The following is a 25,886-nucleotide window of genomic DNA, read 5'->3' as shown; positions in this document are numbered from 1 at the left end:
CAAAGTTGTTGCTCACAGGGGGTCAGCTCATTGTTGGGGTTTCTCTGTATTACTGTAGGGTCTTTACCTTAGAGTATTAAGCACCATGAGGAGAGTGCTGTTGTGATTTTGTGCTATATAAATAAAATTCATTTTAATTAAATTGAAAAAAAAGTACTAGTTGGTGGGTTTACTAGATTCATGTGTTTTATGATCATCGTGTTAAACACAAAAAGTTTCTATTTTCTTAAGAGATGGACAATAACCCTTTTTATTTTCCACCATTTCAAGGATGAGGAAGTCAACTTACCTGCGTCTCCAGCTGCTGGCCAAAGAGGAGTACCAGCTGAGCTCCATGATGGAGGAGTCGCTGCTGCGTGACCGCCTATCCCCTATTCTAATTCAGCCTCACCTTCAGGCCATGGACCGCAGGCTCCGGCTGGTGCTGCAGGTCGTGGCTGGCTGCATAGAGAAAGAAGGATATGTTAATGTTGTGGAGGAAGATTTAGTTGGGGACACAGCCACCCACAGGGGCCCTGGCCACAGGTAGTGAGTGCGAAGAGCTGACACCAATGGACCGTGGCTGTTCAACTAATGGGATTAGACACACACACAAAAATAAATAAATAAATTCTACTTCTGATATCAAGCTGAATTCAGTGAATTCCAAGACTTGCCATCTTTGCCTATATGGAAACTGCTTTTAAGTGTGTTTATATGGAAGAAACTGTCTACAAATACCACAAAAGACTGTCCACACGCAGCACTTTGTATTTGTTAGATACAGATGTATTTTTGTTCTACCAGATGTTGTATGAGACATCAAGGAACCACTGCTGTGTTCTGACTTTGTCCTGTTTGGCCTGAGTATGGAGGGCATCGGTTTGCTTTGTGTGTTTTATTATATTAGAACATAACCAAATGAGAACCTACACTGACTAGGGAATATATGGTCAGACAATAAGCTTTATGAGTTATGACGATGTATGAAAACGTTTCATTTTTGCAAAATGTGTCAGAATTCAGTGTTTTGCATTGAATGTTTTCAAGTTTTAAGTCATTCCTGGCTCAAACGACGACCAGGAGAATATCAAGTTTTCCAATAATCTATATTTATAAGGTTTTTGTCTTGGCACAAGCTCGACAACATAAGTGCAAGTATTTCACACTGTAGTTCAAACAGTACCTTCACATTGCCTTATTTCAGCTTTGTGTATTTTTTGTCACCCCCTTCCTCCCACGAAAGTTAAGCTTGCACTACGTACAGCACATCACTACAACACCACGATATTTACCAAAAAACTTCAAATGTTAAGACTCGGCACCACACTGACATGATGGTCACGTACATCAAATGAGCCATTCATTAGGGCAACCTGATGTAACATCACAGTTTCTGTGATGCAGACTTGTTACAGATTTTGTGTCCAAATAGCTCCCAGAGCATCACAAAAGCCTGTTTTTTCCATCCTGGTTTTGCTTCCTGTTGCATTCAGTTGGACAGGAGGATACTTTTGAATTTGGATCCTATTTAAGTTGCCATTGTGTATATTTTTTATGTTTGAAATGATAGGAAAAACCAATCAAGTTGCTGACATGGGACCAGTAGAATTTTCTCTTTCCTTCTAAGAGTCCTCTGTATTGGCTAACCCAGTACCTGTGCAATGACAGAAATACAGTACTTGAATGTTTTGGGGTTGGCAGTACAGACCGGATTCACAGAGCAACAAAAGTCTGAGTGGCTGATGTCAAGTTTGGAAAACACTTGGCAGGGATAGCGACGTTAAAATGCCAGGGATAGACACGGGGACATCGAAGTCCTTTTTTTGTATTTTCATTGTAAATACCGATAAATACTTTGAAGATCTATCAAGCTGCACTGCACAGTGGTTTGCTTCTGTTTTCTGCTCTTGCATTGTTACTGTGAAGACCTGTTTACTAAATGATTTAAGTGTGCAATAAAAGCAAAAAGTGAGGACAAATCCCTGTGTGTCAAGAGTAGCAATGGTGAAGAGTGCACCATGAAGTGCAGGAGGACGAAGTGGAATGAGCCCTTATTGGCCAACAGCAACAACTATTAGTAAAACTAAACTAAACTCACAAGGAAACATGCAGAAGTAAAACAGCAACATGGAGTGAGCCGCTAACTAACTCAGGTAGCCTAAGCAGAAATCCTAACAGAGGAAAAGACCAGACTATACACAGACACAGGTGGGGACACTTAAAACAGGTATAAACAGTGAGGACGGACCAATCACAAAAGAGGCACATGCAAATAACAAAACAGAAAGTAACCAAAAGACTGAAAGATCCAAACCAACCGGATACCAGGATCATGAAAGCGTGCGCATGTGTTTGCATGTTTCTGCAGATGTGTGATTTATACTGTTCTTTATTTTACGCATGGGTGGATGTAAATGTGTTTGCCCGTGAGGACTAACATCCTCATAGAAACGAGGCTGGGATTACTCAAGAGTTTCCAGTCAAAACACTCTTCAACCTCTGAATATTAAATGAAAAAACTGCACATTCATCATGGCTGTTTGATCACTTAGCCTTCAAGTTACCAAGTGGTGTCATTTAGGACTCGAGCTATAAGGATATTGCCATATAAATAACTGGCTATTGTGATATTTAAATATAAAAAAAAAAACAACAACTTACATTTTTATGTACGTCTACAAATTGTCATTTTTACTTTTACAGAAATTGGTGTGGCATAGATAACAAAAAGCTGTGCTGGCTCATCTATGAGTCTTTGTTTGTTTGTTTTCTTTGTCATTATATTCTTTGATTTAAATGTAATTCATCATTTCTAATAATGACATTTTAATGTTCGCAGTGAACCACAGCTAACAGACCTCAAATACCAATATTTACTGCTGCAGAAGGCTTGAGGCAAGCTCTAACTAATCATAAAAATGATTGAAAACTATAATTAGAACCATTAGCACATTATAGAATATCTGTCACATGAAGAAAACAGATTGACAAACACAAATAGAACCATTAAAAAATATTAATAGCTCATAAAGTGGAATCATAAATGACCCCACTTGGTCATTTCCATAATATAGGCTGGCAGCTTTAAGGGTGAGCAGAGTCCAGGCTATACACACAACTACAAACAATTCAATTTGCATTTTTGACGGCAGCATTTCACCTACAATTTCCTTTTATCTTTTCTGATACAAGTGGCAACACAATCCAAAAAATAAGTGCCCAAGTGTTCGGGATCTGTTGTTCGGGGCATGTTTGTTGTATTTCTTTTTACATTGAATAACGCACCAAATGTTTTTAATGGGTCACAGGACTGAACTCGAATCTAGATAACCCCTCTCTTACTTACAGGTTCATGCGGCCAGAGTATGTGTAAAGGTTTGGTGCTGAAATAATACAATATATGTCCCAAACCTGAAAATAATGTTCACCAATAATGGGGACTTCACATGTTACGGGCACTAGGTTTACAAATGCTGACTTATAAACTGTCCAGATTTCCATTTTATCTCAGTAAGTCTTAAACGAGACTTGGCACAGATCATGTTGGTATATGTTATGCCAGTTAACCAGATTAATAGTGTTGTTCCTCCAGCAGCATTAAAAAAGTCTATCTGGCGCTAAATTCAAATTATGCTTTGCCTCACTTTTTTTATGTAAGCTTCAATTAATCTGCAAATCATTGTTTTTCACAGCATCCTAACTTGTTAACCAAAATGTATATAGCTGTATATAACTCTGATGTAATAAAAAAAAAACTTCCGTTTATTTAAGTCAGACAAACCCTGAACATCACATAATTTGATGTCACGTGTAAATCTCGGCTCAGTCTTTCATTCCATAGAGCCTGATTCTCGGCCTTTCACTTAAACCTTCAGTTAGAGAACGCTTTTAGTCCTTAAAGGCGAGAATATCGAGCTTTGCATTAGTCGTCCGAGCATACACACACATACATGCACATATCCCAGAGCGCTGATGGTGTTAAAAGGTACTAAATTAATGGTGCGCTTAATAATGGCGACCGAGGCGCTGTCCGTGGTGCTAAAATTACTGCCGGTGTAATCTCAGCAGTGCGGCGAACAGCACCGCGGACAGCGCCTGGTGTTTGTGGGGCAGCGGATGTGCAGCCACACTTTTAGGAGGTGTGACGACTGGAGCCTTCTAGTGGCTGTGAGCTTTATCTCTGGACTTTTCTTTTAGCTGTTGGTGTTTTTAAAAGTCGCAGTCAAAGGCAGATGATGGCTTCCGTGCCCGTTTTTTTCGATGGCTACTTTTGTGCGCCGCTTTCCTGCTTCTCATTAAATAAAAGTACACCGATTACTCCCCAGCAGATGGCGCCAGTGGGTAGTTTATCTAATCAGCTCTTCCCGGACACATTTCAATAGGTGGCGCTCGAACCTCGCGTTCACGTTTGAGTTGTTTACATCTGTGTCGTGGAGGTGACGTTATTTGTTGTCCTGGGTTGTGCACGCAGACGGTGATGCGTACACGCGTGCATGCGTGCTCGCTGCGCTTGATGAGCTTGGTTTGATTATAGCTTTCGTGACCTTCGCTGTCCCTCAAAGACACAGAGGCTACCAGCATGGGACAGCGTCAGTCGGTTTGAAGGTATAATGACACCCACACACACACACACACGGTGTCGGCATGACGCCACTCGTTTGTTTGTGAAAAGGGTTAAAGGAACAGCTCCTGTAGTCCTGTTTAACCATCTAGACCGGATTGATGGCAGCAGCCCAGTTTCTCTGCCCTTTCTTGAACAAAATCACGTGATGCTACAAGTGTCAAAATTACATTTGAGGAGGGTCGGAAGCACATGCTTTAAAAAAAAAAAGCACTGCACGAGTGAACTATATAAATAATTAAATAATAAAATAAACATCAAAAGAAGACAGATGCAATTTGGGTGATGATGATGATGATGTGTGTGTGTGTGTTGGGGGGGGGGGGGGGGGGGTGAAAAAGCTATTTTAGCCATGTTGTTGCAATTAATAGCACTGCCACTAGGCTGGGATTAGACTTTAGACTGACTCGTGTAACTGTAAATAGCTGTCTGTAAAAAAAAATTAAAAAAGAAAGAATATCGAGTCTGTGTTTGAAAAGGTCAAATTCTGGGATTTGTTTATTTATTCATGGATGTACGTATTTATTTAATGAAACATGGCACACACACACACTTCACCAGATTACCATTTGCAGTTTACTTGACCAGAGGGAAATGACCTAAACAGAAATATTTAATGTTCCCTCACTCTCGGCCCTGATGTTGTTTCCCCCTCCACAGCAGGTCACCCCGCTTTCAGAATGGCGGCCTCTCCTGCCTAGTAACAGTATCCAACACCACTGTCCTCCCGTCTCTATGGCAACAGAGAGCCACCCCTTTCCTGTCCTCCTTCCCATTGATCCAAGTTGAGCCAAGGTGTGTGCGTGTGTGTCTATGTGTGTGTGGTTGAGTCCTGGATGACCATGACCCTTGCATCACCCGTGCTTTTCCCCCATCAGTGAACTTGAAGTATGGCCGAGTTGGCATTTCTTGAAATCCAAACTTTTGAACTTCTGAAAGGAGACAAAAAACAATCACAAAACTAAACAAAACGATGATAAACACCATTTAAAAACGCCGATATCCACCCCTGAGATCCACGGCTCAGTGCCGCAGACTGACTTATTATTATAAGCAAAGAGAGCTGCTTCCTCCCAGATATATTTGACTGGTAAACAAACACACCGCTCTCCCTTCAAACTGTTCACACAACCCAGCTCGCAAGTGTGCGTCAGAGCGTATGGCGAGCTGAGATGAGAGGCGCTTTCAAACGCGGCTTCAGAGGCACTCGTTTCTAACCCCGGTCCATCTCCACTGATGTCAGCGCTGTAGGCAAAATCACGCTCCACTCAGATCCGCACTGATCAAAAAAAGAAAGAAAAAAGAAAAGAAAACAAATGCGTCCCCAGGAGGATAAGCTGCACCGAAATGATTCAGGGCCCTGCGTGGTTTGGTTTGGCTCTGCGCGTTCAGTGGCATCGCCTTAAAGGTGGACGAGGCCGAAATGTCACCTGCCTGTCAGATTGACATCTTTGTGTCCCATTTCACCTTATGGGAGGGAAGGAAGGGGGCATTGTTGCTCTGTGAGCAGCGGGGCCTGTCCACGTTGTTTTTCACTCGGCTGAACAACAGCCTGGCGGTAGCTTACGCGCTTGTGCCAGCAGCAGGAGGACGCTCTGTGTCTGAGCTCATGAATGATTAAAAGACGGCTATTTCGCGGCTGCAGCTAAAATTGGGAGTTAGCCCTGCCTTAGCTATAATTAGAAAGCAGATGGAAAGCGTTCATTTATAAAAGCGCATAGGACGGTTTAGACGTTTTCAGGTGACCATGCCCCGTGTGTGTGTGGGTGAGTGAGTGAGTGAGAGAGAGAGAGAGAGAGAGAGAGAAAGAGAGAGAGAGAGAGAGTAGAGGGGGTCTGCGTTGGGGAGGTAATGTAAGCGCGTGTCCCGAAACTTCCCCCACCCCCGCACCCCGTCTGCCGTCAAGGTCAGACGGAGGCGCATCCTTTTGCGTCAAGAACCCGGTGGGGAGAAATTAAACTCCAAATCAATCGCCCTTGAGCCGAAGGCGAGCACGCGGATACGCCCGCGTGCCACTGAGTCTCGTTTGTTTTGTGAACGTGTGAAAAAAAAGAAAGAAAAAGCAGCCGAGCGTGGCTCTTCTCTGCTCTTCTGCTCATCTGTCCATCCTGGCGCGTGCGTGCCAGGAGCAGATCACGGGCCATTGCCGTAATTGCACAGCGAGCGATATACGGAAGAGAAGGGTGGGAGGAGCAGGAGGAGGGGGCATTCTGAACCCGATGAAGCGCCCTTGGCTGCACGGGAGAAATTCAAGAATGACCGAAATAGGCGAAGCTCGAGCAAAGCGGAAAGAAGAGGAGAAGACGCTGATTACTGACGCGCGCCCGGGCACGCTGCCGGCAGCGCCTCGTCTGTCACTCAAGAGGGAGAGGAAAGGAAAGAGAGGAGGAGATGGCTGAATGGGAGGAGAGTCACAGTCCCACTCCCTCCTCCCCCTCCCCTCCCTTCCTCCTTATTTTCATTCATGGCACAATCAGTGACACATGCCTACACATATCTCCCCCATGCAGTGCCTGGCTCGCTCTCTCTCCGTCAAAAGACCGCTCTGTCTCTCCCCTTTACACACAAGCACACACACGTACACCGCACACACCTTAGCATAGGAGAAAACACCCCTCCCCTTTTTTTTTCATTCGTTATCTAATTTTCTCATAAACACCAAAACACACTGCAGCCCCCCCCCCCCCCCCCCCCCCCTCATCTCTTCCTATCACAGTCTTTCACACTGGGATTTTGGTCATCTCTTTTCATACGTGAGTAAACACAGAGAGTATGTCTCTGTCCCCCATTCTCTCTCGCTCTCTCTTACACACACACGCACACACACACACATATTCCAGATAATAACAAACGACAACAAACACATCCAACCCAAACAGGATAAACAAAAAAAGAAGGACACAACAAAACAAACACAGACACGGGCAACTGCACACTGAAAATTGCATATTAAATTCTCTCCTTCCCTTCTGCACACACACACGCACACATACACCCATACACGCACGGTTGTCTTTCCAGACACACATGCAGCTTCCTCGCCACCCACTCAGAGAGAGAGAAAAGTGAGGAAGGGTGGGAGCGAAGGGAGGGAGGGAGGAGAGGAGAGGAGGAGGGTGAGCGAACCTGAGAGAGAAGGCTTTGAAGCTGCCGCTCACCCTTTCTCTCTCCTGCCGAGTACCTCAGAGTGCAAGAGAGAGAGAGAAGCAGGTGGTCCCACAGCTCAACCACTCCTCTCCTTCCTCCCATCAGCACATCAGCAATCTCTCTCTCCCTCTCTCTTTCGCTAGTCCTAACACACAAACACACACACAGGGCGATAGCAATCACCCCACACTCACACTCACACACACACACACACACACACACACACACACACACACACACACACACACACCCATCTGCTCTCCCTTGCGCACACATTTCTGAGTGGTGACTGTCAGACAAGCTCCTGGACTCCCCAGCAGAGGCTGCAGGACCACGCACCCCAGTGTCCCTCCAACCTCCCTCCAATGCTCACCATTGACCCCCCCCCCCCCCCCCCCCCAAAAAAAGCTAATTCCATTATACATTCCCGACTGGTAGGAAGAGGGCCGTCTTCTAATTGCTTTCTTATCCCCCTGAGTCCCCTTCACTCTATCCTCCACCACCACCACCCCCCCCTCTTCTCGGCCCGCCCCTCGCCCTACGTGCACTCGACATGGCAGCAGACAAGCAGAGGAGGGAGGCGAGCTAGAGAGCAGGAGAGAGAGAGAGAGAGAGGCAGGCAGGCTGCTGCTATCAGGGAATACTGGTGCCATTTTCAGCATCGCAGGCTAAAAGGATTGAGCCTCGCCGCTGTACGCTTGGCTCGGCTCAGCTCAGCTCACCTCAGCTCAGACCAGCTGAACAAGAGGGGGACTGGAAGGGCCAACAAAAGAAGGAAAGAACGGCTGACCCCTAACACAGGTACCACGCTTCTCCCTGACATTTGCATCTCTTCTAAGGCAGGACACAAGTTGGAGCGCAGCACAGTGCAGATGGAAGTGTGAGCAAGGTGTATTGGCCAAGGGGGTGTGTTTGTGTCTCTTTGCGTCTGTTTTGTCGATGTGTACATCTGTGTGTGCGTGTGTGTGCCTGTGCATGCTGAATAGAGGACAGCAGGGTCTCTCGTGGGACTGCGTTCTATTTTCATTTGCTGGGTGTTTTTTTTGGGGGGGGGGAAGAACATTTGCCTCCCACATAAACACACACTCCCAACACCTGCTTCAACCCTGTTTTCCACCAGCATCTGTCCAAACAACAGGCACCAAAAAAAAGATTAAAATTAAAGCCATATCTGCCTGCAAAACACATGGATAACAAGCAGCGGAGGCATGAGCTGCAACCTCTCTTTCTGTTTGTCTGGGGTTTGTTTGTTTTTTTTCCTCCCTTCCAAGCTCCGCTCAGCATCCTGCGCCTTAGGATGTGTTACGTAGTCTTCTAACAGGACGCTATGTCAGAGCAGCGATGTGTCATAGCACGCTGTTTACTCTGCCTATTGCATAAGGACAAATCTGAAATACACACATCAATATTAATCTTATGAAACCAGTGATGAGGTCAGATTGTAAAATGTGTTTAGTTTGGGATACAGATAAATTTTTCTAGATCTTTGTATTTTGTTTGTGTGTCTACATGGAGTTTAGGCACAGCGTGTTAAAGCTCATATGCTATTTTTAGTATGGCATTGCCTATTTCCTGGCTCTGGATGCATGCTGTACGGTACATATGCACACTGATCTATATGTGAGTGCCGCACGTCCAACATGCTGCATAGCTCATTTCTGAGGTGCCTTTACTACAGCGTGTCATTAAAAGATGCACCGAGACTGCAGTGTCACTGCCGACTGAAAGTGATGCTACCGACAGCTTCGTTCACCCCGAGGAGAGGGAGAGATGGGATGAGGTGGACAGAGAGTGTGCGAGGGAGGGAGGGAGGGAGGGAGGGAAGAGGGCTGAGGGAGAAGGTGTGACAGAGAGAGAGAGAGAGAGGGAGAGTAAATAAAGCGAGGGGGGAGGTGGAGAAAGATACGGCAATGTGTGTGTGTGTGTGTGTGTGTGTGTGTGTGTGTGTGTGTGTAGGTCCGTTTGTGTTTATGTGCTGGGATAGGACGAGAGGGAGGGAGAGAGTGCGCACAGCGGGGGAGGAGGGGTAACGACGCGATAACGCAGAGAGGGTGTAGAGAGGTGTCAGGGAGAGAAAACAGAGGTGAGATGGAAAACAGCAGTGGCGTGTGTGTTTGTGTGTGTCAGGAAATATAGTGACAATATGCACACAAGAGGAAGAATAAGAGAATGATAGAGCGGGAGAGGGGAAGTGATAAGAGAAGAAGTAAAATATATGAATGGAAGATGAGGCCGATCCCCTATAGCGATGCAGCGGCTTGATTGTCGTCAAGCGCGTAAACAGTGTGCATGTGCAGAAATGAATTTTTTCCATGTAAAAAGAGTACAACAGCAATGAATGCACCACATATCTACAGTTACAAATCTGTTTTCCAGCAATACGTCCATAGGATTCTGAATGTGTGTGTAAAAGAAAAACTTGAGTCAAGAACTGCCCCACTGCTTTGCCAAAACATGGCAAGGCACTTTCCCTCAAACACACAATCGCTGCTAAAGAGACGGCAGGCTGTTGCACGCAATATGCAGAAACACACGCGAAAGCACACAAATCGTCTGCTCTCCTTCTCCTGTGACTTTCTCCTTCACACACAGACTATACACTGGCTTTCCTGCATGATGCAACACAATGAAAGGAAGCTGATTATCATGGAGATTGGGAGTCATGTGGAGAGCAGGTTTCTGTGTGTGTTTGTGTGTTTGCGCGTGTGCGTAGGTGTGTGCATGATGGCCTGTAAAGGGCATACTGAAATTGGCAACTCATTGTTGTGGTGAAATGAAAGGTGAAAGCTTCCCTCTGTTCTGTGTCCCTCTTGCTTTCTCCTCCTCAGCCCTCCACCCCCCTGCCTGTCTCTCAGTCTCAGACCAACACAAATATGTGAGGTCAAAGAGAGGAGAGGAGACAGAATGGGTAACAGAAGCACAGATTAAAGGTACATACCAAGGACGACAAGACACCATCCTTGTTAAAGACTTAAAATACCCAGCGGTTGTCTTTCTCTTCTCAAAGTTTCTTCTCCTTAACTTTTAATCTTTCTATCTCGGCATTGATCCGTCGCTTTGTTTACATCGGATGTCTCAATTACTCCATAACACCATTTTTAACTAGGCTGTTTCGGTGTGCACGTGTGTCTCTGTGAGTTTCCAAGCAACACACTATAAGCCCCAAGTGCCCGTCTAATTGCCCCGGAGGCTCATGGTTATTTACTGTGAGGGGTTATTAGGCAGACACAGAGAAAGAGAGAGTCGGGGAGAGAGAGAGTGTTTGTCCCTCATTAAAGAGAAGAGGCACAAACACAAGCAGGGCTGTAGCAAGCAGCCAGACCACAGCACCATCATCAGCTAACGAGTGTGGACACTCCACCTATGATTCATAGCATGTCATTTGTATTCATACTGAGTGACAATTTCTGTTTTCTTGTCTGAAACAGCCGTAAATCTTCCCTTAACCTTCCCATTGCTGTCATGATTTCTGTCAATTATCGTCAATGATTTCTCAAACACGATGTCCTCTGTCAAGGTCTGCAGTAACTGTGTGCAGCACCTTGGCAGCTTGGCGTGAGCACACTGCACACAGATGTTATGCGCAGGGATGAAATTACTAAAGGGCACAAAAAATGAGCTGCAGGTCCCTACCCACTCTATCTCTCATATGCATGTTCCCCTACTTTGCCACTGTGTCACAAGCTATTCACCACACTGCAAGAACCGCAGGGTTCACTGTTCAACATTCAGGTTTCAGACCAGGTTTACTTATAATGTAGTCGCACATTAAATAACCGCACCACAAATCGCATGTTTATGAAAATTAATACACTACCTGGTGGCGAGTTGTTTGCTATTTTTTAATCTGAAACTTCATAGCAGGAAATCATGCTTGTCCTTTTGTACACCTGATTTGTACGGGCTCTCTAACACGTGAAGCACACACGCAGAAACACACATGTGCTCATGAAAGTGTAGACACACAGCGTGCAACACGACGCCGCTCTGAAATCCTAATACAAGTTCAAACCCAGGCGTACGCTTCCTCTCATCACGTCTGCTTCTGCACTTACACACAAGCCTGAAAAACTCTGCCTGCGTGGACATCATTAGACCTTACACAAACACACAAACACACACTGTGTATTTCCAGGAGCTCAGTGTGATGGGGTGGGTACATGCTGTTCTAGTGAACATTATACGACGGCTGCTAACCTAGATCTGATTACACACAGAAGCTCGCTATATTCACAAATGTGTGTGTGTGTGTGTGTGTCTGTATGTATGTATGTGTTACTTACACTTGGGCCTAATGGAGTTTGCAGGTAATATGTTTTTATTGGAGCAGCAGCTAGGACAGTGTCGGTGTAGTGTGTTTGTCGAGCGAGCGATGGCTGATGTATTTCTCTCCACGAGAGTGAGGAGCATCAAGAGATGAAGATGGAGAGGGAGGAAGTTGGGGGTGGGGGTGGTGGTGGAGGTGTGTGTTGGGGGGGGGGGGGGGGTAGCAAGAGGTTACTGCAGGAAGAGAAGACAGGGGTTGTGATGAGAGAGAGGGAGAGAGATGGCAAGGAGGAGGGGGAAAGGAAAGGCTCATCTGTATGCTGCTTACTGTGAGCTGCTTGTTTGATCTGGAGGGAGTACTTAGTGCTGGATGGTGGGATGCTGCAGAGTAGGGAAGGCAAAAATAAGGTTCCTGCAAATGCGTGTGTGTGTGTGTGCATGAGAGAGCAATTGAGAGAGAGAGAGAGGAAGAGAGAGAGCGAGAGAGAGAGAGAGAGAGAGAGCGAGAGAGCGTGTAATTACGTGTGAGGTGTTGGGTGCAGCACTTTGCTCATTAAAAGGATCTGGCTGCTGTCCAGCTCCACGCAGTTTATCAACTGTCCTTCATGTCTCTCATCCTCCTCCTCCCCTTTCTCTCCTTTCCTCTCCTTCCTTCTCTATCCATTTCTTTCCTGCTCTTCTCTTGCCCCTTTAGCTTTCTTCCTCTCCCTTCTCTGCACTTCATCCTTCTCTTCCAGGATTACTGCAACAAAACGCTGCTTTGCAATGGTGCTGATAGCCTGGTGGGGGGGGGGGGGGGGGGGGTGTCTTTCATCACTGATGGATGTTTGTGCCTCATTAGAGATGAATAAAAGTGTCGGTGGAGCATCAGAAATGAAGATATTTACACATATAGCGTGAGAAACATATATAAATGTAGGAAAAAGCGTTTCGTAACAAAGGTGAGACCGACAGCTTGTTAGCACAATACACCCGTGGGGCGACTGCTAAACATTCAAATTCACATTCAAGATAGAATCAGCCGTCTGCTGCAGTGAGAAATAAAACACTCTTGTGCGTTGGTGAACACCACAGACCGGCGCCGCCTTCTGTATGTGCCCCACTAATGGTAAAGAAATGCATAATCAGGGCTTTCTCTCAGCATCAGTGAGGGTAGGGGTGATTCTGCTCGCGAATACAATGACTTCACTCACGCCTTCCTTTCTGCAAGCATATGGAGAATGATATATATGCTTGTTATTATTAAAGTTTTTGGGTGAGTTTGCAATTGTGGGACTAAGTTTTCTTTGCCTTTCACAGCTGTTCAGCCCTGTGTGTCCAGCACGCAAGGCCTCCGTTTTGGCTGGAATGCATATTGTGTGTGTCTGTGTGTGCGTGCAGGTAAACGAGTGCTGCTGCTGTTCAGTTAGGACGCGAAATGAAAAATAGAGGAACCAAATCAGGCAAATAAAAGATGACAATAATGCTGGAAAGAGTTTAAAAAAAAAAGTGAAAGAGGCAGATTGAGAAAACAAGAAAAGAGGGAAACAATTGAAGAGTGATGCTAAAGCAGAGATCAGGGAGACGTAGGAACAGAGAAAGACAGATTAGGGAACGGTAAAATGAAATGATAACCAGAACGCAATATGGAACACTTGAGCAAAATGGAGAAACGGCTACAAGTCAGGCGGGGAGATCGGTCGCGTGTGTTATGCGAGAAGGAGGAAGAAAGCGCATGAGATGGGACCCGGCGATTGTCAAGCATTGTAGCGGAACCAGAAACTGTCACCCGTTTCTCTCCTGTGTTCTGATCAAGGAGCAAGAGACACACTTTGAAAAGTTTTCTACCCACCTACCCCCTTCCTGCGTCTTCAAACAGCTGCTGGAGTTACATAACAGTGAGGTGAGAAAGAACGAGAAGCGTGAGAGAGAGAAAAGGGAAGAAATGACTTACAACGCAAAACTCACACATAGCCTGAATTAGGATTTATTTGTCACATGAACACAATTCTTTTCCCTTTACTGTTTTGACAGTGATGTTTCTGAAGTATCTTTGCTAAATTTGTGACAATGACAATTAAGAAAGACAAGGATAGAGAAAGAAAAGGTATAGGAGAGAGGTGGATGTGTCTGTGAGCATGCTGCAACTTGACTATATGAACAGAGTGTATTTAGGTTAAGTTGAATGTATCAGTGATGCCTGTTGTTGTTGGTAAATGTGGGTTAGAACATAGAAGATTCTCTGGGGTGAGAACTTAAGATACAGCGCATCAGTCTGACGGAACTTCATTTCCCAACATTCAGTATTACAGACAGCAGGAATATGAACACATGCAGACACAGAACCTAAAACATTACTTTGGAGACATATTCCTGGATAGCTGTGAGATGGGTAACATGAGTAAAATTCTTCGTTATCTTAAAGAATAGAAATAAAAGCAGCACATTTAAAGTGTCTCAAAGTGAAAATAAACCAAACAGATAAATTTTTCTTGCAATTCCTGCCTCTATATGATGATAATGATAATGCATTATATGGTCATCTCACCTGTGTGTGCACAGTGGCCCAACCCACCTGCTGCTCCAATCCTTTTGTTTATGTGAGGCAGCCAATCAGAGGAAAGCTAGCTTAAATATGGGTTGGTCCTAAAGAGAGATGAGTGAAAATGGCTTAAATTGCACCGATTCGCCCATTAAAAGGTGAATAAGAATTATTTTGAGTTGTGAATCCTGCCGAGCTACTTTTGTAGAGTACTCATAGTCATAGCGATTCACACTTGTATTTTATTGCTAAACCTCTTCAGTTCACCACATGCCATCAAACAAATAACCATGTGTGGCTGAGGAATGCAAGCTGAAGTGCCTGCATTCATCTACTCAACAGGGTTAGGTTCAGCGGGCTACATCACTTAGGTGCAAAAGCATGCTTCCCACACATATAGTACATATACGTATGTTTCAGCGATGTTGGGCCTGTCTGACGGATTACAGCACAGCAAATTGCAAACGCAGGTAAAAAATAATGCTGCGGCTCCTCTCCAGCGCCCGTTGAGTACATCAGCCATGCCCCGCATTCAGTGCTGTTGCCAGGTTGCATGCTTGTTTGCTTACACGCAAGTGTGCGTGGCTGCATGTGCCTGTATGTTTTGCTTGACTGCCTCTGTACTATGAACACAAAGTGAGTTCTCTGCCTGTGAATTAGCCTCCATAGCAACCAGTGCCACACAGTCAGCCAGCCATCCAGCCAGCCAGGCGGTGCAGTGAATGAACGCCATTCTGCGATCAGAAAATGGGTACAGGCCTGTTGCCAGATCTGGGTAAAGCGGGCACGTCGGTATGCCGATGTGCAGAGACAATGGGCCGTTGCTGTGGTGATGGGAAGGGCTGGTCGGGTAACAATGAGCATTGGTATGTGGATGACAAACAATGTCAACAGCAACTTTCAGCCACTTTGTTTGTTTACCTGCTGTTTCTCTTTTTGTCCACCACTATTTTTTGTTTGTTGCTCAGCATCTACCTACCTTTCATCCCCTGATCTCTCCCTGTTTGCTTTCCTCCTCTCTTCTTTCTCTTCTGTCTGTGTCTCTATGAGAAAGAGGTTGCGGCATTGCAGAGGTGGGTGTTGAGCGGGGGCACAGGAGAGTTTTTTGTTTGGTTTTGTTTTTTTATCAGTATGTTATTGTCAGAGCCGTCCCATCACCTTGGATACACACACACACATATATGCGCCCACAAATACAGACACGTGAACACACACACACACACACATCTTAGACGTCAAACATACGTCAGATGCTAATAACTGACAGTCAAGCTCAGAAGCGAGCCCAACAGTACACAACTCACATGGCAAGCTGTGCTAAATTGACCAAACTGTTCTAGACAAAGATCTAAGTATAAACAAAACAATCATGGCACACACGTCACACATACGCTTTATGCTCGCTTCTGATCTAAATGGTAACCACGTCCCAAGGTGCGCTGTTCAACCACCAGGACAGGATGAGGGTGAGCAGGGGCATAGTTGGGACCTGGCTAATTGCTGATGTTCTCATGCAGAGAAAACATGAGGGAGATGCTAATGACCTCTCACTCAGATGTGTATCGACTGGCCCAGGCGTAGCCATGGTAGCCAGCCAGAACACATACACATATACACACACAAAACGCAAAATTACCTGAGGCTCAGATGAGGGATAAGTGTAAGCCAAATTTTTGAAATTAAATTATAATTTGATATCATCAATTATCTGACTTGTTAGGATGTCTTACTGCTACGTCGAGCTAAACATAATGAGTGCTGAGAATGGAGCGACTTCGCTGTACTGCACATTGATATTGCTTTTTATTATTCCTACCATTCTGGAGATTAAAAAAAACCTGTTTATTGAGCCCAAAAAAGGATATAAAGAGAGAGAAGAAGGGAAGGAGAGTGTGAGAGTGAAGGCTGCTGAAAAGCCGACGCACCTGGTACAGGATAAGAATAGTAATCAATCACGCACATGCACACGCAGAGGCAAACATGTACAGAGCACAGCTGGGCTGCAAAAAAGCCATCTGTATTACCACAATGTAACACTCAGTGTGTACGTACTGTGTGTGTTTCTGTGTGCATGTATACGTGTGCATGCGGGAAAAATCTAGATCAGCTTCCTATTCGCTCAACCATGTCTGTCTTTACGATGGAGAAACAGACTTGCACAAGCCGGGATTAACATGCATGCTCACTAATATATGCAGACACCCCACACACACACACCTTCACACAGAGACTCATGCGGAAGCACTGACTTTCACCTGCAGCCATAGGCTACATAGCAATGCATACTAAAAAGACCAGGATAGAAGAGGGGCAAAGTGCAAATAGAGAGATGGATGAGACAAGTAGGGGTGGGGAGGCTGAAGGATGGATGGGTAAAAGAGGGGAGGCTGGTGACGGGGGTTTGTAGAGCCGGGGAGATCTGTAATGAGATCTCGGTGAGTCAGACAGGATGCTAAACTCTTATTCTGACTGGATAACCAACAAAGCCAAAGCGGGAATGCATTAGAAAGCATTAGCCTAGCTGGCTAATAGCAAAATCTGTGTCAATGGCATTAGAATGAAGTAACATCCACGGAATCACTCTCAAAAGCATTGATCTTCTTCTTTTTTCTTAAAAAAAAACAACGAGCACAGGCATCCGGGCGGTGGATTCAGCTAAGGCTGGCAACAATTCACAGCTACCTAAGCAGTTTTCCCCTCAGCATTAAATTAGAATAGCTTAGCGTTGACCCACTGTTGCTTTTAGCGCGTTAGCTTGTATCAGAGTGTGAGTCATAAGCTTTGCTGGGAGAAGCCACAGCACAAATTTAAACATCAGAGCAGTCAACAAACCCTGGGCTATCTCCGTGGCCATATTTATTCATGCGGTGTGACACCCATGAACATGCACATGCACGCACGCACACATAAAAACGCACACATAATGAAGGCACATGCTGAGCTTGGGTACAAACTAGAGCAAAAATAAGCAAATGCATCAGATTTATGTAGGAGAAAGACGGCAGTATTAGACATTTTTCTCACTGTCAACAAATCCTGCATAAAAGGCCGACACAGAGCATAACTTGGTCCAAAAGGCGAGCGTTTTCTGTGCACCCAACACCAGAGAGCTACGGTGGTAAGAAACTATTAAAAGCGCATAAATGAGCCACTGTGTTGCATCGGGTGACACTTTACTTCATTATGACAAACTCCAGGCTAGTTTATTTTGAGCGAGTCTTTCATATACTGTCCTGCTGCAATGAATATTAATGCGTATTAATCCGCAGCGGAAAATAGACCCGTCATGAATGCAATCTTTACTTCCAACTGGGAGATATTGTCGAAAAGCTACACTGCCCGGCAGTTTCAGGAAATTATCTTTGCTTTTCTTAAAGAATAAAACATTATAATTGTGAGCAGCTTCAAAAATTTACATTAGCTGAAAAAAAAGTGCTGCCCTTTCTTATCCTTTAGGACAAGTTAGTAATTCAGAAGTGGCAGTAAGTTATTCTCTCTTTTTCCATGTTTTTCCTCTCTCTCTTCCTCCTTTGAAATTTCTCTCCATCCCTCTTTGTACCTCCATCTCTTCTCCGTAACTGCTCCATCTTTCAATAAAGCATTCTGCTTTGCAGCTTCCTCCCTCCTTTGAGTTATCCCCATCTCACTCTCTTTATCTTCTCTCAGAGCCTCCATCTTTCACTGTTTCCCCCTGCCTCTTCCGCTAGCCATCTTTCTCTCCCCGGCTCCCCTTTCTTTAACCTTTTATGCTCTCCTCTTACTCCTCTCCACCTCTTTTCACTCTCTTTCTCTCGCAGCGTGTGTGTCAGCTCCCTGTTTCAGTCTTTCCATCACCACCCCTCCAACCCCCCCGCGCCATCAACATCCTATACACCACACCTCCTCCCCTCTCACTCCTGCCTCTTTCTCTTTCCTCCTTCCGCCTTTTTCCATCTTCAGCACACATCTGCTAGTCTAACACCAATCGTCTCCCTTTTCAGCATGCTATCCTCACACCCATTACACTCTTCCCTTCTCCACCCCTCTATCTCACTTTCGGGTTATGACGTGTGATTGCATATTCCTGCCTCATTCAAGCAGCCACATGCTCACACATAGATGCACGCACCTTCATCCTCGTTAATATATTCAGTGTGTATAATGTCATCGTCAAGGTTAACAGCTGAGGTGCAGTGGTAAGAGGAGCCAAGGGTTACTGGCAATGTAAGAGCCACATTGTTGTTATGGGGTACTCTTACTGATTAATGAGTTTCACAGCTCAATAATCAGCAACATCTAAGTATTTTAGGGTAGAAATTATGTAATCCAACGACCTTTCATATACATCATCAAGGAATGCATTGAAGGATAATTGAAGATCCTCTAATCAAATGGTAATTATTGTCATAAATGTTTGGAACTGAAGGCAATCAGAGAATTTCATGCTGTTTTAGCCTCAGCCTCCATCCTCCATCCCCTCATTTATGTTCATTAATATGAAGGACTGCCATTGTTCCATGGATAATTCATTGACATGCATGGCGGCAGCGTCCCCGTGTTTGTTTGTGTGTGCGTGTGTGTGTACATTCACCGGGCGGGCGACCAGATGCAAAAGGCATGACAAGAAAATAACCTTCCCTCCTTCGTCTCTCGTATTGACGAGACGCCTCTATTGCGCTCTCACCACGCCACCCCACACCCCACGCCCCTCTATTTTTATCATCTTTGCACGGTCTCTCCGTCTCTCGCGCTCGCTCTTTTGCTGTCTGACTCTCACTCTTTCAGCCTCTCTGTCCTTGGGTGTCTGCAGCCAGCTGTGTTTTCAGGCCATTAGTGCCCCCCCCCCCCTCCATCCATTTTCCCCATCACCGATTCCTCCAGCAGACCTCACCCTCCTCCTGCCCCCCCTCCATCTCACTCACTCTCTTCCTTTCTCCTCCTCCTCCTCTTCCTTTCGCACTCCTCTGTCCCCATGACCACTGGGGCTCCATTGTCAAAGCAACTGCTGATAACAGCCTCGTGTTTGGCCCAGCGTTCTGTTATGCCACTGCACCAAAATATCAGATGTCTGCACTCATCCTCATCTGTAAACATCCACAAGATACATATGAATGTGTGCTTGTAACAGGAAAAACATACAATAAACGTCTGCACCAGCAAACGCACGCATTATTTTTATACATGCATGGCTGTTGCAACATTCACACACCCGCATACAACAACAAATCTACCCAGTCAGCACCTTCCCCTTTATGTAAACATCTTGTTGTGCTGCTAGCCTCTTGCGGTTGTTTCCCGTTATGAAAAGTTATTACACTGCATAGTGCCATTTACTTTTCTACACCCACCCTAACTCACTCATCATAATAAAAACGTGATTAATCTACTTTCCTGGTGGCTTGCTGATGCTTAGAGAGTCTGGCCTTCGAACGCACAGCGGAACAGAGGGAGCGAGAGAGAGCAGGTTGTCTTTGAGAAAGTGGGCCACGGATATCGCGTCCCCGGTGGATCTGTGCGGTCAGCAGAAGAGGGCTGGCCCAAGTCACTCGTGATGCGGATGATGATTACTATTTCATCTTCTTTTCCAAGTGGCTAGAAATTAGTGCAGAATCCCAGTAGCTTCGATTCCTGGATCACCAAAGTAGGGCTGGGGTTAAAGAAGAAGTGCGTTTGTCTAGAATAGACATTACATGACACTATAACACATAATGCAGCTGACTCATGAGGCTTATATCACTACTTCCTATCTTTCTAACTTGAAGTCAGTTACAGATAAAGCTAGATCTATTTGCTCAGGTTGCTAATAATAGTCAATGCAATATGAAAGTTCCAACCAAGTAAATATAGCCAGGTAGAGCACACATATAAAAAGATTTACAGCATCACATCAAAAATATCATGCATCAGTAAAAAAAAGAATAATCTCAAACCAGATTGGATCGTCCTTTTCTGACTGAAGACAATCAAGGCACTTCTTTTTTGGCCTATGATCATTATAAATGAATTTGTACTACCATGTTTCTGCTATGCCACTGTGTGTGTGTGTGTGTGTGTGTGTGTGTGTGTGTGTGTGTGTGTGTGTGTGTGTGTGTGTGTGTGTGTGTGTGTGTGTGTGTGTGTGTGTGTGTGAATGCTCGAAAATGGATTCCGTGTGTGTGTCTCACATACACACACACACACACACAGAATCCATTTTCGAGCATTCACACACACACACACACACACGGAATCCATTTTCGAGCATTCACACACACACACACACACACACACACACACACACACACACACACGGAATCCATTTTCGGTTCCCTTTAACCACTAGAGGACAATAAAAATGGGTCGTCCTAAAAGAGGGGGACATGCACACACTCACACATATACACAAGATGATGGCCCGTTGCATCATCTGCATCTCGTCTTCCTGTCGGCTAACACTCCCTCCTCCTCCTCCACGTCCTGCTCCTTCTCCTCAGTCTGTCCTTCCTCCCATCCATTATGCGCACCCCCCCCCCCCCCCCCACCACCACCACCACTCCTACTCTATTGATTGAGCCATTCAATTTCCGGCCGTAATTCAACTACACTGTTGCACTTGAATATGTAAATGAGCCCATGGGGGTTGCTGGTGCTGTTGTTGTCATGGAAACCTCTCATCAAACGCGCATGAAAGACACGTGCGCACTCCCGCACGCACAACGGCATCCTTCGGGGGTTAGGAAGGAGAGACAAGGTGAAATGAGCGTGTGCGCACGCTGTGCTCCTGTGAAACCGAAACTTTGACAGAGGCTGAAATGACCTCACCGCACCCTTGCTTGTGTGTGTGTGTGTGTGTGTGTGTGTGTGTGTGTGTGTGTGTGTGTGTGTGTGTGTTGGTAGGAATCATGGATGTATCTGTAGCCTTGCGCTTTTTAAGACCACCCCCACACACACACACACACACATACACACACACACCATCATCTCCTTCACCTCCCTTTAAATTCCCTGCCCTATCTCCCTCTCTCTTGCTCGCTGCCCCCCCCTCCCACCATGTTAGTGCAGCCCTCTAATCGCACTGACAGGAGAACAGCGCTCTGTGTGGCTTCTGCCACCATGCATGCACTGAAACACACACAGGGAGCATAAACACATGCAGAATTAATACATCCTCCGTGTTTTCTCTTTCTAGCTCATGCACGCCACCGAAAACTTCCAGACACGAACAGCCGCGGTGCGCATCACTCACAGCCTCTCGTTTAGTCTCGTGTGTCATTAACGTGCTCCTCTCCCTCTGTGCTGCTTCCTGCTCCCGTGTGGTAGTTTTTGGGACGTTTTTGGGTCACGGGGATGCCACGCCAATCTCTCAGTGGGGTTTTTTTTTTATGTGTCTGTGTGTGAGGGGGGTCAGGGAGATTCAGGGGCAGTCTGTGATCATTGCAATATATCTTTGCATTGGTTATTCTGTGTTTGAGGCATATGTCTGTGATTTTGTGCATGCAAGACATGGGAGGAATTAATTTTAAAGCCCCTGAAAAACACCCACAAGTTTTTGTTTGACACAGAATGAAACATTCAGATTTAACCAGCAGTGCAGCCAAAGCTGAGCAAACAATACACTTCAAACACTTCTGTGGCTGCTGCACTAAAGTATGTGACATCACCTTTTTCTAGATTAGTTAAGCCCACTTTAAGCTGGCAAAAAAAGGAAAAACAAAACTTGTGTTTTGTTTTTTTGGTTGTTTTTTTCTGTAGGTTTGAAGTGTGTTTTTTTCTTCCTTCCAAATTAGTATAACAGAATGAAGGCAGCTGTTCAATTCATCACTGCAACGCTTCCTACAGATAAATTATTAATGCAAGTCACCCAAGCAAGGGCATTTATCCGAGCAATAATAAGGCATTTGATGATGTGGTCGGGGTTAAAGTGTTCAGCTGGCAGTTGAGCCGCATCCTTGTCATGAACAATGACACTTCAATTTGGCAATGAATCAAGAGGGAAGCATTTTCTTACTCCCGAAAAAAAAAATACAAATCCAACAAATGTCTCCCACAGTGGTTTTGTTTGAACTCAATTTTGGTGGAAAGTGGAAGACCTAGTGGGCATAAATGAGTGAGGGCTTGCTCGTGTGTTCTCAGGCATGTACATGTGTGCGTATGCATGTGTGTGCACACTGCTAGGCAAATGAGCTTGTCAGTATGCGGCGCAGGCCTCTCTCTGGTGGCAGGCAGATGACAGTGCAGTGATTGGGCTGATTTCACTGAGGACGTGAGGGGAAATCTGAAGGCTGCCTTAGGGCTCAGGTGCTTATCACCTCCCCGCACACTGACGCGCACATGCGCACACGCTCGTGCACGGATTCGGACGCGTGCCCATACACACAGAGATGTGTGTACAGCTACCTTTTACAGCCGTCTCTATAGACACACGCGCACATACAGATGCATGGACAGACGCATGAAACCAGAGACATGGACAAGTGCTCACCTGGGTGATACACACATGTATGTACTTACATGCACTCTGTCTCTTCTACTTTATTACAAAGTTAATTATCGAAATCTCTTGCGAGAGTGCTGCACCATACCGTCTGTGTGTCTGACCACCCAGTGCTAGCAACACATCACACACACACACACACACACACACACACACACACACACACACACACACACACACACACACATCTGCAGGATTCTGTGCAAGAGAGAGCAATAATTATAGCCCAGGGCAGGTGGGAAAGGGGAAATTAGAGTTTGTGTGAAGGTCTGCATGCACTTCCTAAGACAATAATTGACAATTTATTACTGCACACGTGGCGGTTGGCATTTTACAATAGATTTTTTCTTTTTTTTTTCTTTTTCAAAGGAATGGCTTTTTAGATTTCTTTGCATGTCTGTTGATAGCATTATCTGATAATTACCTTTCAAATATTTTTTGTCATAGAAACAGATTGTGTTTTGACTGTTTTAGTCCCTCTCTAGTAAACGGTTGCAGTTCAGTAGTAAACTGCTTGGTTTTGGTCATTTTGATCATCATGTTGTGCCCAAGCTTAAATCCCGAGCATCATATGAGTCAGTGTGTGCTTTGCATTTCACGTTTCTATATAGTTTGTTCAATAAGCCTCACTCTTTCTGCTCTTGAATGAACTTCAAGAGCAGCTGTAGACATAAAGACTCGTTTACACATTTAGAAAGGCCCTTTGCTAAACAGTATCATTCGATCTGAGTCAGAGTCTTGTTGGTTTGATTAATTTTTAGATCTGAACACAGCATAATCCAGCTTGGTTGGCACTTTTGTCTCACAGCAAGAAGGTGCTGGGTTCAAATCCAGGCTCTCTGTGCAGAGTTTGTTCCCTCCTGCTAATATGGCTTCCTCCTACAGTCCAGAAACATGCATGTCGGTTAATATGTGGTTTTAAAATGGTCATAGGTTTGAACAGTTGTCCGTCACTGTGTGCTAGACCTCTGATAGATTGGTGGCCTGTCCAGTCTATAGCCTTCCTCTCACCCTATGACAGTTAGGATAGGCTCCTAACTGTTGTGGGATCTCAATGAATTGAGTAAGTGGAAGAAAATGGATGGTTGAACACAGCAATAAGATGAGGGTCTTGATCTTGTTACATATGAAATCTGCACCGGTTCATTTTATGATGTAATCTGCATGCTTGGAGCTCTTCTAGTCAAGCGTATTTTGCACACCGAGAAACAGATTAGCAAAATTAACAGCTGCCAGCAGCAAGCTGGAGAATGAATTGAGGTCTGACCTGGACAAGCAATGAAGTACGCTGCTTCCTCCATATGTTAGACCTTATTTGTGTGTTTATTCCTCTTCCCTCCCCCCCAGTCCCTAAGAGTGAACACCGCTGTGTGGCTTTAGGTGATGCATTATGGTGCGTTTGAAGTCATTTCTGGTGCAATGCAAAAACTACTGCTGAGAGTGCACTAGCAGCTGAAGTTATTATCTCTCAGATTAAATGTCGTGCCGCTCTAAACTGGGTATGCGCTATAATTCATGTAGCATTGCCGAGATAACGCGAGGACTTGCAAAGCTAGTAGCATTAAACATTACACAGTGTCCTCCTTCTCTGTCACCTGAGTGATTTTAGTGCTTTGGCGGATTATGTGCAACTATATCCGTTGACTGGGGGTTGTTTTTCATTCAGCTCCAAAAGCTATTCAGTAATGGTAACTTGTACAAACCAATGCCATTTTGCTTCAGTTCACAGAGGTGCAGCAATTTACAATGAATTACCTTTGATAGTTCACAAAAGATTGAAATGGGAAGTGTGAAAGAGGGTTAAGGGGAAAAAAGTACTCACAAATGACAAAAGATAAATTGAGGGTAAGGGTCTCTGAGAGGTTCAAGTCTTTGGTCTCACTCCACTTGGTAAAAAAAAAAAAAGTGGCTCAATAGCTGCTGTCAAAGAGAAAGAGATGTTAGACAGCCTTTCTATTTTCAGTTTGTCTGTCTGTGTGTTCGGCTGTCCATGTGCATGTTTGTCTCTACGTCCGTCCTTCTGTGTGCTTCTCTCCGTATACTTGTCTTTCTCCAAACTCACAAATCTGTCTGCAGCAGGAAAGACTGTAAATTAAACATCTAAGATTTTCTCTCTCTCTGTCCTTGGCTGTTATCCCTTTGCTCTGTTCCTCTCACCCTCCTCCCCTGTCTTGTGCGCTCAATCGGCCCTCCCTGGCTCGCCCCCGACTGTATTTCTTCTCCTTCCTTTCATCTCTGTCCTTCCCTGCTCTTCTCTCTGGGCAAGATAGAGAGAGAGAGAGTGAAACAGAGAGCAAGTAAGGGATGGAGCATGGAGGCGGAGGACTGGGGTGGGTGGAGATCATAGAGGCGATGAGGCCGTGTGGAGCGGATGGATAGACAGATGCATTGATAAGGGCTGCCGACTCCACAGCGCACTTGCTGCATATCCAATCTCTCTCGCCCTGTCTCTCTCTCTCTCATCTCTCTTTTTCATTTCAGGACTAATGCTCCCCTAGCCTTCAAATGTCAGTTCAGTATGGCAACCTATTAGATGGTTAGCCAGAGTGGCTGACAGCTCTCTCCCTCCCTCCCATTCTCTCTTGGCTTCTCGCACACATTCAGGACAGAATTATTGTCTGAGGTTTTTGCAGTCTTTCAGAGCTGGCAAGAAAGACATGAGACAGACAGATACTGAGGGAGTATTTGCATCTCAGTCGCTACTCCACCTCCACGCTGCTGGAGTACTTTTCCTCATATAGGTCATTGTATTTAAAGCTATCATAATGAACATTAAATACCAGCCAGTGACGACATGACTACTTCCTTGTGAAAGAAAACGGTTGTCAACCCACAAGTTTCCTTCAGCTTTATGTTTGAAAGCTTATCACCGTAGTTTTAGAGCCTTGACTTTACTG

The 25,886-nt window shown here is 45.2% G+C and overlaps 2 protein-coding genes across 2 annotated transcripts in view; both read left to right on the top strand.

Moving 5' to 3' along the window:
• fam20ca (FAM20C golgi associated secretory pathway kinase a) overlaps positions 1 to 1,961 on the top strand; it is a 48,128-nt gene extending 46,167 nt beyond the window's left edge. The window contains exon 10 of the mRNA XM_026165088.2: positions 271 to 1,961. Within this exon, the coding sequence (XP_026020873.1) occupies positions 271 to 529 (259 nt within the window). The 3' untranslated portion in view covers positions 530 to 1,961. The remainder of the gene's footprint in view (positions 1 to 270) is intronic.
• A 6,357-nt stretch (positions 1,962 to 8,318) lies between these two features.
• rai1 (retinoic acid induced 1) overlaps positions 8,319 to 25,886 on the top strand; it is a 54,254-nt gene continuing 36,686 nt past the window's right edge. The window contains exon 1 of the mRNA XM_026165075.2: positions 8,319 to 8,551. The gene's annotated coding sequence lies outside the window, so the exon portion shown is untranslated. The remainder of the gene's footprint in view (positions 8,552 to 25,886) is intronic.

This window comes from Astatotilapia calliptera, chromosome 4 (genome assembly GCF_964374335.1).
Source record: "Astatotilapia calliptera chromosome 4, fAstCal68.1, whole genome shotgun sequence".
NCBI lineage: Eukaryota > Metazoa > Chordata > Actinopteri > Cichliformes > Cichlidae > Astatotilapia > Astatotilapia calliptera.
This window is presented reverse-complemented; position numbering and strand designations above follow the sequence as displayed.